General features: G+C 38.2%; 1 protein-coding gene and 1 long non-coding RNA gene across 5 annotated transcripts in view; both read right to left on the bottom strand.

Moving 5' to 3' along the window:
- appb (amyloid beta (A4) precursor protein b) overlaps positions 1-18,393 on the bottom strand; it is a 36,830-nt gene extending 18,437 nt beyond the window's left edge. The window contains exon 1 of one of the 4 annotated variants that reach the window (XM_047156102.2): positions 18,143-18,393. In XM_047156102.2, the coding sequence (XP_047012058.1) occupies positions 18,143-18,148 (6 nt within the window). In that variant the 5' untranslated portion in view covers positions 18,149-18,393. Of the gene's footprint in view, positions 1-2,572; positions 2,803-18,142 lie in introns of those variants that run through there. The other 3 variants (XM_053680976.1, XM_017469813.3, XM_017469814.3) reach the window with 3 other exon arrangements.
- On the bottom strand, positions 9,072-18,134 carry LOC128632924 (uncharacterized). The gene is made up of 2 exons (XR_008396574.1): positions 15,701-18,134; positions 9,072-15,566 (listed from the first exon to the last, which is right to left on the bottom strand). It is a non-coding gene; the product is annotated as an uncharacterized LOC128632924 (long non-coding RNA).
- Positions 18,394-19,054: the final 661 nt, after the last annotated feature.

Below are 19,054 nucleotides of genomic sequence, written 5' to 3'. Positions count from 1 at the left end.
AAACAAACTTTTTTTTTTTAATGACAACATTTGACATTTAAACTTATAAAATGTAGGACCATGTGTGTTTGTTATACCGTGTGGTACTGGACTGTCCCATGAAAAACAATACATGTATGCCTGAATGCATAAAAAAAGGGCAAAACTGATTCGTTTCTTTACAATACAGGCTGTCCCGGAAGTCTCAATACAGAGGGGACTATATCTGCCAGCACCACGTTGGTTGTGCTTTCGGCAGTAGATGTTCGTGGATGTCTACTTCTCGGTTGGTCCCCAACACATCCAGTCTTTTTGAAATTGTTAATAACTTTGGCAACAGTGACTACGTTTACATGGAAAGCAATTATCTAATTACTGACCTTATTCTGAATAAGACAATATTGTGATTAAGACATTTATATGAGCTTCTTTTAGAATATTCCTTTCATGTTCCTGTTTTACATGTTATAGAACATAGATCCATTAACGGCACACGACATTACATCCCCACGCCACGCCGTCCGACAGTCCCTCCAGAATTTCATGTATCAACATACAGTTCGTCTTCGTTATGGTACTGTATACAGTTTTGTGTGTTTCATTTTTAATTTTACGAAAGCTTCAAATACAGTTAATTATTTGTCATGCTATACATGCAAATAGATGAATGCTTGAAGCCATGGGCGGCGTCCGATGCATGTATATACATGTATTTTACCTACTATATAGTAGGTAAGTACGTGGTTTCGGACACAGCCATGCTCTCCTGTTTGCCGTAAAACAGTTGAGCACTGCCTTGTGTGTACATGTCCTGTCGCACAATGCAGTGAAAACTCCCACACAATGATAATAGTGTGATTAAGGTGTGTAAATGTCTATAATGCACGTCGATAATGCGTCTAAAATAGGAATACTCCACATATCTTAATTCAATTTGTGTTTACTTCAAGTATGACTTTAGTCGGATTAAGGTCATCAACAATCGCTGTTTACATGGTAGTTTCTTAATCAGAGTATTGTCTTAATCGGGTTAATATCTGATTATTGTTGTTCATGTAAACGTGCTGATTGTCGTGTATGCGTGATGTGCTCGCCACGTTTCCTGTTAAAGTCCATCGCAACCTTGCGACAGCTTCCCAATCCAGCCATGAGAATGATTTCAGTACGTTCTTCTTTTGTCGAAGACTCTGAAAAAATATTATATAACATAAACTGAGTATGAAAAGGCTTGAAAAACATTTTACTTAAAAAAAAGGGGGGGGGGGGGGTAATTTCCCCTTGTATAGAGACTTTTGGGACACCCTGTAGTTTTACACATCTGTAGGAAGAAGCTGGATTGCGCTCCACAACACATCTTGTTTAAATGCCTGCAGGTACAATTTTCAATTAAACAAACACCACTTGACGATTTATTTTTACAAGTAAATACAAAGAAAACATATTACAACAATTAAAACTACTGAAGCGTGAAGTGCATTGCTGTAATTACTGAGAGAGAATACCACAATGGACAGAGACAGAGAGAGAGAGAGAGAGAGAGAGAGAGAGAGAGAGAGAGAGAGAGATGCCACTGATATCAACACTAGAGCTGAATCATTTGCATTCACAGATGGCATAGACAAGTCTCACATTATTTACACTAAACCAGAGCACACAAACACTACACTAGTGTAATTGCATCGTATCTCAACGTCCTGCTGCGTTATATAAGGCGTATTTCTGAGGTAATCACTGCAACCCAGCTGCTCAGGGCCTGGACGACGCTGCCGTGTCGGCTTCATAAAACGCCGCAGTTCTTCGCCGCCATCTTGCTTCTGTCAAGCAGCATCTTCTCCATCTCAAAACCATAACCAGGCTGGACACTGCGCTCATTTCGACGAATCTCAACCAACCCCCGCTGATAACATCACCTCTATTCGACAGAATCTACACAAAGACATTATTCACTTGAAGTCGTTTCAAATCGAGAGGTTTAAGAAGAAGGCCGAGTGATTTGTTGGCGTTTGTTCACCAAACCTTGACGTTTCACTGGTGCAACTTCAAACCCAAGTCGCCTGGCTGGTCTTCTTCTGTTTTATATTTACATGACCATTATATTTAGTTGAAAACGTTCAGCGAATCCCTGCAGTAAACATGGAAATTATGCACAATTCTGCGTCTGAATGATTCCTGCAGGCTCCAGTGCCTTCTCTCGTCCATATAAAGACATGGATAGATGCAGAAGACTAATCCTCAGTTCGTCACTCTGAAGAACCACACTACTGATAAACATTCACATGAGATCATTTCATTTAGTTGCCATGATGGGATTTTTCTCATTAAATACCTGCCACTGGAGGCAAGTGTCATCCATGTACCCTTCACACATTATAGCCATCAAGCCATCTATCAATTCACCCAAGCTGGTGGTGTAAATAACCGCTATACAGAAGAGAAAGCAAGCTTTGCATACTATACTGTCATCAACAGAATTTGCTGTGCCTGCATCCTACAGGCCTGCCGCGCCAGCTGCTTTTCCCACAGTGCCTTTAAAGACAGAATAAGCGAGCAGGGAGAAAGGCTCTCTCCCATTACACAACCCATGTTTTCTTACCTCGACAGCAAGCGACAGAGTCGCAGCTATCAGCAGCACAAAGGCCGTCCATTCGCCCATGCTGTAATCCCTATGGCAGCCGGTGCAATGCTGTTTAATAGTCGGAATTAAATTTACTTTCCCTTTTCCTCAGATGTTGACGCGTTAAGAGAAAGTGCGAGATGCGCAGCTGCTCTAGAGCCAAGTAGTGATGTGTCGTTCATGAATGATTCGTTCATTTTGAACGGATCTTTACTATGACTCGGGAACAACGAGTTATCCTAGAGAGTGATTCGTTTCCAGAGAGAGAAAGCGCGATGTTATGACTGTTCTAACGTGCTTTTTGTTTTAATCATATTTTAATTGTATTCTGTTGAAATGAACGACATGACTCGAAAAAAAGATACGTTCATTTTGCTGAACGCGATTCAAAGATTCGAGTCAGTAAAATGATCCGAACTTCCCATCGCTAGAGCCAAGTCACGTGATCCGACGTGAAACGACTGGAATATGCAAGTGGGCGTGGTTTAAGTGGCGGGGCGTGTGTAGAGCTGTGCTCAGTCAGGTATTCAGGTATCAGTTGTCGTTCAAACGTCCATGAGGCCAGCAGGTGTGACATAACATTCAGTAAAAACTTAAATAAATACTTTATTCTAAGTATTTGTTGATACACAATAATTGAGCAAATAAACAGAAATCACATTACTCAAATTAACATTAACACATTAACTAACTTATGAAGATTAAAGTAAGATTTCTTAATTTATTGAATGTTATTAATTCATATTAACATTAACTGAATTCTAAAAAAAAAAAAACTCCTGTTAGGCTTCACCACAAACAAAAGCATTTCTACTTCATCATTGACATTAAACTGGTAATATATAATATAAACGTTTTTATATATTAACATTAACTGGATATTAAATATACTACTCTACAAATGTATTATTTGTGCAATATATATATTTTTTGTCAACTCATTTTCATTGACTCATAATCGGCCCTGATCATCGGATGTTTTTAAACTATCAGCCGATGGTCGAAAATTGCTTTTATCGGCCGATATCGATTATTGCCTGATACATCGGCGCATCTCTAATATATATCAATTCTGCCTTTTTCGTGGACAGTTATTCCAGAAGAAAAGTCTCTAATATTGTACAGGCTGGACAACATGAAAAATACTCCACAACGTTCAATCATCAGAGTGAAATCCTCTAATTTAGATGTTGGTGCTGCAGTCCAACAGCCACTGTGGCTGAATAGCATCTTTTTGCTTGATGAATTTTTTTAAATGGCTGAACGTGTAGGTATTGTGCTCAGTAAACTAGGTTAGGCGCACTGGTTTTGAATTCAATCAAACCTGTTATATCCAGTCCAGCTTTATGAATTATTATGAATCATGCATTTTTTCTTGAGACTTGGTGTGACCTACTGTAATAATGCAGTGAAAAATAGCCAAAATGGGCAGAACTTTGTTGTGAATAGTGCTGGGAAAAAGAAATCACGATTGATTATTGTATTGAGTATTGAGCAACATCAAGTGGCATGTGCTTTAAATATAAATAATACAACACTTTGTGCAAAATGTGCAAAAGTCATGCACCACACCACCGCAGGATGTGTGGCAGCCATCTTGGTAACTTGTACACATAGATAAAAGGTATATAATTAGCTTGTTTCAAAGCATGTTAATTTAATTAGTGTTTAAAGCCAGACTCAATCACAGAATGAAGAATGCTTTAGATTGTTTTATTGATTTTCTGTGGTTTACATCACCCAAAGGCAAAGTAAAGTGCATGATCCTGCAGATTGTAATGAGTTACAATTGGTATTAAGCCTGCCATTTTATATTCACACATGCCACGATATCATGATTGTATTTTTCTTTTTTTTTTTTTTAAATTCCTACCCAACCTCTAGCTCTCCCTTATCACATGATAGCTACCATCTAGGCAAGGTAAAGGCAAACGTTTGCTTTCCCCTCAAAACATGTGAAGCAGCCAAACACATCTTTTCAAACTGCTGATCTTGCAGCATCACAGGGCAGCATAACACATTCAGAGGAAAGCACTATCTACCCTCTTCTGTACAAATGAGCTTACAGATGCCCAGAATTAGCAAGTATCACTGTGATTGACAGGGGAGACAGAATATGTCATCCATCCCACTCAGAGACCATGGACATTTTTGTTCCCTTGGTTCCAGGACATGGATGGCTGGGGCATTGTCAGAATTTGAACTCAGGATGATAGGGCAAACTCTTGTGCTGCTATTTTAAAGTTGTCCCATGCAAGAGTTTTATTATAGAGGAGAAAATGCATAAAATACACTTGCCTGAGAAACTAACAGCCTGAATATGCTTTAAATGAGATTTTTAGAAAACGTTTAAAAAAAAAAAATTCTATTTCAACCTGTTATGTAAGATGACTACACTTTCAAAGAGCAGTTCGTGAGAACAAGCATGTTTCTGGCCTATAGAAGATGGAAAGCACTAGATACAATAAGGAAAATGTTATTGTTTACATTTTTTTTTGTTTACACTTGAGCTGTATTTTTAATGTAGATGTAAATAATTGACAAAACCAGCAAATAAATTTAACAAAGTCTCATCACAATCTCAATGTTTCTGGGTACACAAACGAACACACAACAGCCAATCAGCATTCACCTATGCTGGTTGACACTCAGCAATGCAGATATGAATGACACATTATTAGCTCACAGAAAGGCTGCATGCAAGAGAGTAAAAGCATGTCTGCATGCCATGCATACCCATAAACCCCCTCTTTGAGTTATGATGCAAATAAGCTTAGTAAGTACTCAGACCCCTTTGTTTTCTGCACACTTTATTACATTGTAGATTTAAATGAAAATGGATTAAATGTACTTTTTTTGGCCATCAATCTACAAACAATAACCTATAATGTAAAAGCAAAAAAATATATAAATTTATATATTGTTGGCAAATTTGCAAGCATAAGGTTCTGAGCAACTTTGACAAGGAACAAACTGTGATGGCTCAATGACTGGGTCACAGCATCTCCAAATGGTGCAGCCACAAACCATGCCCATGCTGACCCCTGTTCACCACCGAAAACACCTACAATGGGCATGTGAGCATCAGAATTGGACCATGGAGCAATGGAAGAAGGTGGCCTGACCTGATGAATCATGTTTTCTTTTACATCATGTGGATGGCCGTGTGTGTGTGGTGTGTGTGTCGCTTACCTGGGGAAGAGATGATACAAGGAAGCACTATGGGAAGAAAGCAAGCCTACGGATGCAGTGTGATGCTCTGGGCAATGTTCTGCCGGGAATCTTTGGGTCCTGGCATTCATGTGGATGTCACTTTGACACGTACCACCTACGTAAACTTAACTGCAGACTAAATACACGCCTTCATGGCAACCGTACTGCCTAATGGCAGTGGCCTCTTTCAGCAGGATAATGTGTCCTGCTACACTGAAAAAATGATTCAGATATAGTTTCAGGAACATGACAAAGCATTCAAGGTGTTGATTTGGCCTCCAAATTCCCCAGATCTCAGTCCAATCAAACATTTATGGAATGTGCTGAACAAACAAGTCTGATTCATTGAGGCCCCACCTCACAACTTACAGCACTTAATGGATTTGCTGATAATGTCTTGGTGCCAGATACCACAGCACACCTTCAGAGGTCTTGTGGAGTCCATGGTTTGATGGGTTAGAGCTGTTTTGGCAGCACAAGGGGAACCTACACAATAACACAATAGTCAGCAGCTGGTTTTAATGTTATGGCTGATCGGTGTGTCTGCACTTCCACATATAGACCAGACTTTTTCTGCTAACTGTCTTTTATATATATATATATATATATATATATATATATATATATATATATATATATATATATATATATATATATATATATATTAGTATGCAAGTAAATTCTGGTTTGTGTAAATTCTGTTTTTTTGGTCACCAGACAGACATAAAAAGCATTTCACTGCATGGTGTACTGTGGATGGTTGTGTGTCCATCAATCCATCTTCTACCACTTACTCCTTCTCGAGGGTCGCAGGGGAACCTGGAGCCTATCCCAGGGAGCATCGGGCACAAGGCGGGGTACACCCTGGACAGGGTGCCAGTCCATCGAAGGACACACTCACATACACACTCACACAACCATTCATACACTATGGACACTTTAGACATGCCAATCAGCCTACCATGCATGTCTTTGGACTGGGGGAGGAAACCGGAGTACCCTGAGGAAACCCCCGCAGCACGAGGAGAACAGGCAAACTCCGCACACACACGGCCCTGGCAGGAATCAAACCCCGGATCCTGGAGGTGTGAGGCGAACGTGCTAACCACTAAGCTACCATGCGCCCGTGGTTGTGCGTGTGATCAGTAAATAAAATTTTAATTTGAAATTTGAAATTTGAACTGCCATCTTTAGGTCTCTCCACAGATGTTTTATAGGGTTCAAGTTTGGGCTTTGGCTAGGCGACTTAAGGACATTCAGAGAAAATGTCAATCCAGCATTGTCTTAGTTTTATGGTTTGGGTCACTGTCTGGTAAAAGGTGAACCTTCACCTCAGGCTGAAATTGTTTGCACTCTGCAGCAGGTTTTTTTTTTCCATGAACCTCTCTTTATTTGGCTGCATTCATCCTTCCCTCAGAATTGCAGCTCATCCCTGCTACAGAGAAGCACTCCTATAGCATACACATGACACCAACATCTTTCACCATGGGAATGGTATTCCCAGTTGATTAGAAGTACCTGTTTTTTTTTTTTGTTTTGTTTTTTTAAACCAGCCATAGCATAGAGCCCAGAAAGATAAATTTTTGTCTCATCAGATGAGAGAATCTTCTTTCTCATGCTCTCCGAATCCTTTAAGTGCCTGCCACAGGCCTTTTTCTCAGGATTAGCTTCCGTCTAGCCATTCTACCATAAAGTCCTTATTGATTGAAGTATTTCTGAGATGGTTGTCCTTTTGGCAGGTTTTCACTTTTTTGCAGGGGACTTCTAAAGCTCTGTTATTGCGGCCATTGGGTTCTTGGTCACACTCTCACCAAGGCCCTTATAGCTTTGTTACTGAGTTTGCTTGGACAGCCAGCTTTAGGAAGAGTCCTGATGGTTCCAAACTTCTTCCATTTCCCAGGAGCTCATTTTGCTCCTGAGAAATGGAGAGTCTATACTGATGGACTCTCCTCTTTAGTTCACTCCACTGGTTTTCTATGAGTTTCAAGTCAGTAGACTGGGATGGCCATGGCAGGACCTTGATTTTGTGGTCGGTAAACCATTTTTGTGTTGATTTTGATATATGTTTTTAGATCATTGTCCTCTTAGAAGATCCAACCACAGCCTATTTTAAGCTTTCTGGTAGAGGCATTCAGGTTTTCATTTAATATCTGTTGATATTTGTTAGAGTCCATGATGCCATGTATCCTAACAAAATGTCCAGGTCCTCCAGCAGAAAACCAGCCCCAAAACATTATAGTCACCACCATATTTAACCGTGGGCATGAGGTACTTTTCCATATGGCTACTTATGGCTACCTCTGGTGTTTATTGCCAAAAAGATCTATTTTGGTTTCATCTGATCATAGAACCCGATCCCATTTGAAATTCCAGTTGTGTCTGTCAAACTGAAGACGCTTGAGTTTGTTTTGTAGGTGTATGTGACGTAGGTGACTTCGGATTGTAGTTTTGGAGACTTTCTGACCCCAAGAGTAACAACTGCAATTCTCCAGCTGTGATCCTTGGAGATTTTTTGGCCACTCGAACCGTCCTCTTCACAGTGCGTTGAGACAGTATAGACACACATCCAATTCCAGGTTGATTCATAACATTTCCAGTTTACTGGAACTTCTTAATTATTGCCCTGATGTTGGAAAGGGGCATTTTCAATGCTTTTCAAACCTTTTGCTGCACATCACACCTATATACCTTGGTCCATTTTTATGAATGACTAAGGGAATTTGGCCTATGTGTTACCTCATATTTATACCCCTGTGAAACAGGAAGTCATCGTTGAACAATTTCCTGTTCGTAGTCACCCAGGTGTACTAAAAAATTTAAAATATCAATTGGAATTAAGGCTGCAACTAATGATTATTTTGATAATCGGTTAATCTGTTGATTATTTCTTCAGTTAATCGATTAGTTGGATTAAAAGGCCAGTTTTTATTTTCTGTATTTCGAAAAAAAACAACACTATTTCACATTCTGCCCAGTGTTGTCCTTCAAACATTGTGCAAATTGAAAGCTATGAAAAAGGTATTAAATGTATCTATGTGGGCTATATCGTGCAAAAGATAAATATATATATATATATATATATATATATATATATATATATATATATATATATATATATATATATATATATATTAACATTGTATTTTTAAATCACTGTATTAAAAATGCTAAAAAAATAAAAATAATAATAAAAAAAGCACAAACTAAGTGTTAAGTGGTAAGAAGTTGAATGTTCTACAGTAACACACACATTCACTCATCTGAGCACAGTAACATGTTCCTTTATTCTGTAAATGTATGACACTTCTTACATTTATAGGCAATTACATGTTATAACCCCATTACAGTTACTGCTCTCATAAAAACACAATTACTTCTGTTATTGCGTTAACATTTACAAATAAGGATATAAATGTAAAAATGTCATTTCTGCGCTGAAGAAAACATGTCTGGAACACAGCACATGCATCTGTCACAGCATCTGACACAAAAAGCCACGTTAATACACTTACGAGTTTGTTTGAAGCACTTAATATAAAACATTCTCATGTTTTGAACAACCTGGATCATGCACTTTTCCCACAGCAATTTACTCTGTGACCTCCACTGTTTTTCAGATGTGTTTTAGTCATAGAAATGATTTTTTCCCCATTGTGAAGTGACGTCACTGATGGGGGTTATCCACAGTGACGTCACAGACTCTACTAATCCATAATGAAATACATTGTCGAACATTTTAATTATTGATTATTATCGATTTTTTCGATTAGTTGTTGCAGCCCTAATGGGAATACACGTCAAATATATTTTTCTCATATGAATTCATATAAAAGGGTCTGAATACTTTCTGAACTGTACACAAAAACAAACCAGGTTTTCAATGAAAAATATGGTCTGGTTTGTATACTTCAGTTGTGAAGGATGATTTATGCTAGCACATATCGTCAAGCATGTTAGGCATGTTAAGCATTTGCATGAAGCAAACCAGAATTTACAAACAAGGATAGCGAATAATAGCAAACACAAAGGAGAGTTCTGTGGTTCAAGGTAGGAATCATAAACAGAATGCAAGCCTGACTTCAATTTGTAAAGTGCTTTTGTTTTATAAACAACATTTGTGTGATTAATTATAAATCAAGTCAATTTTTACCAAAAGCATTTCTAAAGTGGGTTAATTCATCTGTGTTCAGTTGTATCAAGCGGCTCATATAGTGAAGCACTTCAATTTAAATACCAAATATAAATATCACTGTTTATATTACATTAATTTCTGAGGACATGCACAAACCATCTTGTGTACAAATATATGATAAAACAAGCATAAAAAATAAAGATAGATACAGTATAAGCAAGTATAACAGATAAAAACAAGTATATAAGTATATCAGTCATGCACCTGGTATCTGGACAAAGCCTATGAGCATTCAAACCCAATAGCAAATATGAAATTACAGAATGTATATGAGCTTATAAGCTTGTGAAAGTGATTTTGTTTTCTTGCAACACTCTCAGAAGCCTTATGTATATTTGCATGATAAATATGTATTATACACTATATAGCCAAAGGTTTTGGTACACCTGACCATCACACCCATATTTGATTCTTCCCCAAACTGTTGCCACAAAGTTGGAAGCACAAAACTGTATAAGATGTCTTTGTATGCTGTAGCATTACAATTTCCCTTCACTGGAACTAAGGACCCCCTCCCAAAAATGTTCTAGCATGACAATGATCCTATGCAGAAAGCGAGGTCCAGAGAAGTCAACAACGCTTCTTGACAGTGTTGATGTATGGCTTCTGCTTTGCATAATAAAGCCTTAACTTACATCTGTGTATGCACCAGATTCCTTGAATCTTTTATTTATATTATGCACTGTAGAAGGTGAAATGCCCAGACTCCTACCGATTTGTTTTTGTGGAATGCTGTTAGCTGACAGATTGGTGAGCCTCGACCCATACTTGCTCTTGAAGGACTAGGCCTTTTTTTGAGGCTACTTATATACTATGATTAGACGATTGCCTCACCTGTTGCACATCACCGTCTTATTTCAACTTGTCACATTGCTATTAGTCCTAAAATGCACCTGTCCCAACTTTTTTAGAACATGTTGCATGCATCAATTTCATAATAAATGTTTATCTTCAAAAAACTATGATTAGGTAAAACATCAAATACCTTGTCTTTATACGTTTTTTGTTTAATTACAAACCAAAGTACATTTGCAAATCACTCCTCTTTGTTTTTATTAGCATTTTCCTTACTGTCCCAACTTTTTCGGAATTGTGGTTGTAGTAGAAAGCATTCCCAGAAAAGTGGAGGTTATTATAAGAGCAAAATCTGGAATGGGATGTTAAAAAACACATGTGGGTGTGATGATCAGGTGTCCATAAACTTTTGCCCATATAGTGTATATTAATAATGACAATTTTATAACCTACTGAAAAAATAACTAGACAAAGCATATGCCATTTATCCTACCTGAAGCCTTTTGAGGTCAATTTCTTGTTGGATGCTAAACACATCCTCTTATATGATAACATGAATTAAGTCATGCTATTTCTATTACGCAGTTACACTGCAAGGGCAAAGTAACAGTTTTGATTTTCACATATCAGGCCATAAAATAAATTCTCCTAAGTTAAACTGTCTGCTAAGTTCAATTGTCTGCTACTTTGAACTGTCAGTTTACTTGATATCCCAATATACCTGAATTCGCCCTATTTTTAGAATGGGATTGTTTATCTGGAATCTTGATAGATTCATTTTGGAAAATTATTCAACAAATCCGTAAAATCGATTGGTACAAACTAAATTTAAGTAAGCTGTGTACAAGCTTCTGTACATGCCATACTTACACATAGGCTATAATGTATATGCCACCGTTTGGTGGTTTTATATTGCTACATGCAAAATTGAATCAGTCAAATATGATATTTGATTAATTGAAATGGGCAGTTTGAAAGGATCTGTTTGATCTGTACTGAAATGTTCCATTACAAGTACCATGCAGACTGTTGCTGCACCTGCCCTGTAGATGTCACTGGTGCATCCTGAAAACACAAGAGTGCAGTTCTGCAAAAATTCCCTTTTAAGTAAAATGCAAAAATGCTCACTTCACATGAGGAAATTATGTTAATAAATGGCATCTGGTGTGTACATGCTAATGTAAGCAAACATATAGCCATACATCCTGTTACTGTTCTGAACAGTTAAGTGAAGCCCTTTAGAAAGCCAAACACAGCCACAAACTCTCTTTCTCTACCCAGTTCACTACACTACTACCTATGGCATACACTGGGGAAATATAACCTCAGACTAACTTCAGTCTGACAAAGAGACCTTTGTTAACTAAAATTGAGGAACTGCTGACATATCACTTAGGAAAGTGAAAGATTTCAGTATCTCAGTTCTGGTCTTGATTTTCCATTCACAGCCATTTGTAACAGTAACCAGTCCTGTCAAAATATGTCATAACAACCTAAGCTTTGATAATCATTAACATTAGCTGTTTTAGCTAACTGAACAGTATGTTCCAGTTAAGTCATCACCTTTAATAATTTCATATATTATAAGTTTGATATGCTAGTAGTTGAGCCTTTTTTTTAAAAATAAAAAACAAACAAACAAACAAAAATTTACCACAAACAAGAGACACAAACACATTTTCTACCAAGAAAGCACAGTTGTTAGGGAAATCAAGAAAAAATTATGTGACATATTTTTGTGGAAAGATTTCACAAATTCCTCAACTGTATTTGTAAATTAAATCTGTAGAAGTCACCCATTTTGAAACGGGACTACATTTTCAGAGAGAATATACAGTAGTAATAGAACAAAAAAAGGTCAGAAAAAATCTCAGGGAAAGTGTAAGTAACTGGAAAATGCATACAGTCATGTGAAAAAAATAAGTACACCCCATGGAAAGGTTTTTTAAAAAAATTTTTATTTAATATATTTGGACAAGAAAACATTTGATCCTCTTTGAAACAGTGCCTATTAAAGTTGATACACTTTCAAATGACACATAAAATTTAAATTTTGAAGCAATTTTCACAATTTAAATTAAACAAACAAAAATAATTATTTAAAAATTCAATTCACCCTGTACTATACTGAAAGCACATTATTAACACATTATTGGGTGTTTTACTTTGTGAATTTAATTTCTTTTTGAAAATATACACTCATTTCAAATCTGATGACTGCAACACACTCCAAAAAAGTTGGGACAGTCGACTGTTTACCACTGTGTAATATCACAGAAAAGGCCTTCGTTGCCTTATTCTGTGATTTATAATGCACTACACATTCTCAATCGGAGACAGGTCAGGACTGCAGGCAGGCAATGCTAGGCCCTGCACTCTCTGCTTACGCAACCATGCGCTTGTAATCCGGGCAGAATGTGGTTTAGCTTTGCAACATATGTTGCTAGAAAAACGTGTACGTATCTTTCTACATTAATGGTGCCCTCACACATGTGTAAGCTACCCATGCCATGGGCACTGACACACCCCTATACCATAGCAGATGCTGGCTTTTGGACCTAACGCTGATAGCAGCTTGGATGGTCCTTTTCCTCTATAGCCTGGAGAACACAACAACTGTTTTTTTTGGAATTGGGGTTGTACACCCCTAAATTCATCACACCTTTAAATCCATAAAATTAGAATCATGTGTTCAAGATTGGGTGCCAGTGATTAGAACCTGCTTAGGGAGTGTAGGTGGAATGTGTCTTATTTATACTCCTCTGTGTGGTGTCATAATGCCAAGATCTAAAGAGTTCTATTAGGCCTGTGGATGCCTATGAGTATGGCAAGGGATTTAAAAAGATCCCCATATTATTTAAAAAAATTTGACCTGCATGAGGCGTGCCAGGAAAAAGCCTTTGCTGTCTAAAAAGAACATTATGACAATAATACAGTTTGCCAATAAGCAAATAGGCAAAGACCAGGGCTTTTTGAAATAATGCGTTCTGAATAGATGAATCAATGAGTTGTTTGGCCACAGTAACAGAAGACATGTTTGGAACAGACCAAAGACAGCTTTTCAGGAGAAGCACCTCATACCAATTATGAAGCAGGTGGTGGAAATGTTATGGTTCGGGTTTGCTTCGTGGCCTCAGGGACTATATGTAAATCGTTAGACATGGATGTGGTCAGTCTCAATCAGTGATAGCACTCAAATTGACAATTATTCAGGAAGTACAGCCGGCTCCACTACAGTCATGCGCTCTAACTCTCGTAACTCATGTAAGATCATGCTGAGTTAAACATTGCCACACCTTCTGTGCAGATTGGTAATTGTTTGGCGGACGAGATGGCTAAGTGGGCTGCCAAAGAGGGCTCACCCTCTCTTCACATCCATGACGCCAAATCTAAAAGCCTCAATTATCTCTTTTTGAAATCATAATGGGCTGCTTTCCCAACCTTTCGTAGTTTCAGACTTCTCTAAGAGCCCCTTATTAAGGCGTTCCTTAATGCTGGGATTTTTTCTTTCCACAATCCCTGAGCTCTGGGTATGATATGGAATATGAAAGTGCCAATCAATGTTCAGATACTTGCACAATTTCTGTGCTACCTTGGAAACAAAAGGCTGTCCCATTGTCACTATAAGTTTTTGTTTTTTTAACTTTAAATTTCTTTTGCAAGAATTTTAACCATGGTATTGGAATTTTCCTTTGAGCATAGAAAGTCCATCCATCTTCCACCACTTACTCCTTTTCAGGGTCACAGGGAACCTGGAGCCTATCCCAGGGAGCATCGGGCACAAGGCAGGGTACACCCTGGACAGGGTGCCAGTCCATCACAGGGCAGAATCACATACACACTCACACACCCATTCATACACTACACACTCTTTAGACACACCAATCTGCCTACAATGCATGTCTTTGGACTGGCAGTACCCAGAGGAAACCCCCACAGCATGGGAAGAATATGCAAACTCCACACACACGGCCTCAACAGGACTCGAACCCCAGACTCTGGAGGTGTGAGGCAAACATGCTAACCACTAAGCCATTCAGAATGGAAGGACAGAAGACGGAAGAGTGTGATGGCCATCAGGCGGTGTATTTAAACCATCGGTGTGCAATGGGGAACAACCTTCTGAGGACCAAAACTTGAGGTTCTCTGGAGAGGCCTGTGTCTGTAAGAAAGTGACATCAATGTCACAAGGAGTCAGATAATGTGAAAACGTGAAAAATGGAGACATTATTCTGGACAAAGGGGCTGGACAAGCCCTCTTTCAAGGCCCACCTAGGTATTTCATCAGTGAGTTAATTTACCACAGGCCTGTTCTGCGTTAGAGGAGCGTTTAACCTTAACAATAAGGTTGTTAAGCCTGACAAGGCAAGCCTGTCAGGTAAAAGTGAGGCTTCTAAAAGATCATAAACAAGCATGGAATGCGTTATAGGTGTACCATCAGTGGCAAAAAACCATGAGCATGTCATATCTTACCAAAATCATGTGCAACACCGAAAGCACAATGTGAATCAGTGTAAATAGTAACAGTCTTACCCTTAAATTGATGCCAAGCACGTGTGAGAGCAACAAGTTCCGCAGCCTGAGCAGAATTAAAGGGTATAGAGTGAGTCATTACGTTTATAACACCGATATCAACATGTATTTCATTCCCTCCTTCTAGGGGATGCTGTGACAGATCAGAGCAGAGTGATGAGTCATGTATGTAGGTCAAACAGTCAAACATGTTCCAACCAAGCTTCAGGTGTGTGCTCCTCGAAGCACGCATGCAGAACTCTGTGAATGAACATGCCCTACGTTAGTAAGGAATCAAGCACCAGCTGTATGCCTAACTCCTTTTCTACTGATAGCGGATATTGCTTACAATAAATGGGCCAAGTAGTTTTGGGGTTCACGGCATAAGGGGTTACCTTAATGAGGCCTCCTTTATTAGTATGCTTTCATTAGTATACCATAAAGTTTTAGGCACCGCCTCTAATGCTTCAGGCAGCGGATGCTCCGTGCAGTCAGTGTCGTGCGCATCATCACCCACATGGCAGACCGAAGAGAAACACAGATTAGATGAAGTTAACAGAGTGAATCTACCATCATGCATTGTAAGAGAGCACTTCATTTAAACATTAAATCTCTACCTAGTAGGTTGAAAGGAGAAGACGGAATGATGACAAATTTGTGATAAAACATGATATCAAGATGGTCAGGAGTTGTGACATGCCGGGAGTGTGTTTATAAATGTGATGTATTAACTAAAAATAATACACACAAGATGCCTATCTGAACTTCAGTGTCACATATTTAAATTTATTTATTTTTTACTATGAGAACTTCTGGACTACATTTCCCAGCATCACACACCTGAACTATGGAATTGCTAATGCCCCCAAAGATGGTCTGCACTTATATAACGCTTTTATCCAAAAGCACTTTACACTGTGTCTCATTCAGCCATTCACACACACACACTCATAAGAGAGAGGTTTGGTTTGTATGGTCCATATCATTAATTGGTTTTGACAGGTCTAGGTCAAAGGTCATCAGCAATTATAATTATCTTGGCAGGTCAAAAGTCATCATCATCAATCATAATTATGTTGAGAGATGTACACCAAAGATAATATTACATATGGTCTACACTTATGTCATTATCTTAAGAGTTGTCGTTAAAAAGGTCATCACCAACCATCATTTTCTTAACAGGTGAAGGTCAAACATGGATAATGGTTTATATAATAAAGGTTTGTTTTAATCTGTTACGTTCCCCCCCCACACACATACATACATAAGGCTGATGAAATAATAAATAATGAATTTCCATACAAATCCAACCAAAAATATGACACACACACGTCCAACCAAAAAATATGACACACACACACACAGGAGTTCGTCCGTCGATTTCGACGAGACCGAAGTTTCCATTTCTGCCTCCATTATGGAGAACACACACTGGGACTCGAGTTGCACGTGAATTGATTATAGTGAGGAAGACTTGTGCAGCATCGGTCTCATTCTCACTTCCTGGTGACCACCATTATCCAGTGGCAAGACTGCGTCAAGATGGCCCCCGGGCAACACACACACACACACACACACACACACACACACACACACACACACACACACGTTCTTTCACATAGATCAATACATTCATGTGCATTCCACACACACACACACACACACACACTCTCTCACTCAACAAAAAAAACATGACAACTTGTAATGAAGCTATGACAACTTTTAATTAAATTAATTTCAACCAACGAACCACACTGAGTTAGAGAAATGACCTTTTCCTCTACAATCAAATGTATTTTCAATTAACACTAAATTAATAATTTGTATAATAAACACAAGTTTTTAAGTTGATTACTCATAAAAATAAGTTGTTCCAACTAGTTTTTTCATATTATTTAAAAGGAACTTAAGTGTTATGTACTTAATTACCATAAATATGGACACAAGTTTTTAAGTTGACAATCATTTTTAAAATTACGTTCCTCCAATTAGATTTTCTCCAGTATAATGCAACCTTTCAAACCAGGAAAAATGACTAACTTTAAGTTCTTTAACAACAGTAACTAAAATGCAGTGTAATTTACAATACAAATATCATACCTAACATCTCTGCAGGATTTATAGACATAAAAGCACTGAATGAAATGAACAATATAGACAAAAATGAAACACTCTGCGTCTACTTCTTTTATCCCTCTCATAGAAGTCTGGACTGACCGTATCTAGGCTGTGTTTAAGTGAATCAACAGAATGACCAGGTTTATCTGTTGAAGGCAGAGCAACACATATCACTTTTACTTCCCTAATACTAGGAGGTTTCAATGTAAAACTTTTTCCTACTTGTATGAATGGTGCGCTAGAGCGCACTTCAGCTCCTTCTGGCTCTGAGCCAGAGCTCGGCTTATCTACGGTGGGCTCTGTTTTCTCAATAAATATGGTAGATTTTGTTATCTTTTTCTTTTTTCTACATCCACTGATTTTGTGTGATTTTAGACATACCATTTCCACCCATAGTTACAGCTTATTATATTTTAATAATCACGAGAGGGTATCAGACAGTGTTGGTTATAATGTTCAATCAAATAACAGGTATCAGACGCTATATTGAATAACGTGCTAACCTGTGCCATGGAAGCACCGTGGACTAAAACAGAGTGATATTTCAAGCAATGAAGTTTCTTTTGAAGTAGTAACAGAATTTGTCGATTCACGTATGCACAGCATCTCTAAGACACTGTATTCACGGAAGCACCGTGAGCCCAAAATGTGACATTTCAACCAATACTTTTATCCAGATATGTACACGGAGGTAGAAAGAATTAAAATCATTCACTTACCTTCATCCAGATATCCTTGGTTCTGACACCAGGAAACTGTTAAGTTCTTTGTCCGAAACCAGTCAGAACCAGAATTTGAACCCTGCTCTGGCTGATTTCCTCTAGTCTGGGCCCAGGAAAAAGTCCCACCGATACCATCATTCAGTGAAAGCTTCTTAGTTTAATGACACAGAAAGCATAGTATATATACACAGAGAAATATTAATAAAGAATGATAAATGTCAATTGTAACAGGCCACAGATAAAATCAAAACATCTATTACATAGAGTAATATAAGACATAAAGATGTCTAGTCTACTAGATAACAAGAGAAGAAGAAGAACCGAGAAAAAGAGTGAGGGTGAAAGGCGGGGTGATTAGGAATGCTCAAGACAACACATTCCATACATACTTTCCAGTACATTGTGACACAGAACCGAGACACAGAGATCGTTCCTGAAACTTATTACCCATTGTCTGATGAACAGTTCTAAAAGACGTTGGAAGTCATTAAGGCGGTTCTACCAGTTATTAAATACTCTTACTAACTGAACTGTGAATAATTCGTTAGTGTGTTGAAGAAATTAGAAAAAGCATCACTGTTCGTGTGTGTGTGTGTGTGTGTGTGTGTTTGTGTGTCTGTGTTTGTCTATTATCTATGACAATAGTGGTTTTCAAAGCATATTTTCGGTGTAATTAATGCAGAAAGTAGGGTAATAACAAAAGGTTCACAACTGCAACTACTGACAAAGTCTTTTTCATAGACATATGTGAAATTGGTGCTGTTGTTGATCAATTTATAAACAAGTCTACACTCACCAGCCTCTTTAATAGGAACACCTGAACTACTCATTCAAGCAAATATCCGAATAATGTGGCGGCAGCGCAATGTGTAAAATCATGCAGATACAGGTCAAGAGCTTCACTTGCCA

The sequence above is a fragment of the Ictalurus punctatus genome, chromosome 6 (genome assembly GCF_001660625.3).
Source record: "Ictalurus punctatus breed USDA103 chromosome 6, Coco_2.0, whole genome shotgun sequence".
NCBI lineage: Eukaryota > Metazoa > Chordata > Actinopteri > Siluriformes > Ictaluridae > Ictalurus > Ictalurus punctatus.
The sequence above is the reverse complement of the archived record's forward strand: the minus strand, read 5'-3'. Positions and strand labels throughout refer to the sequence as shown.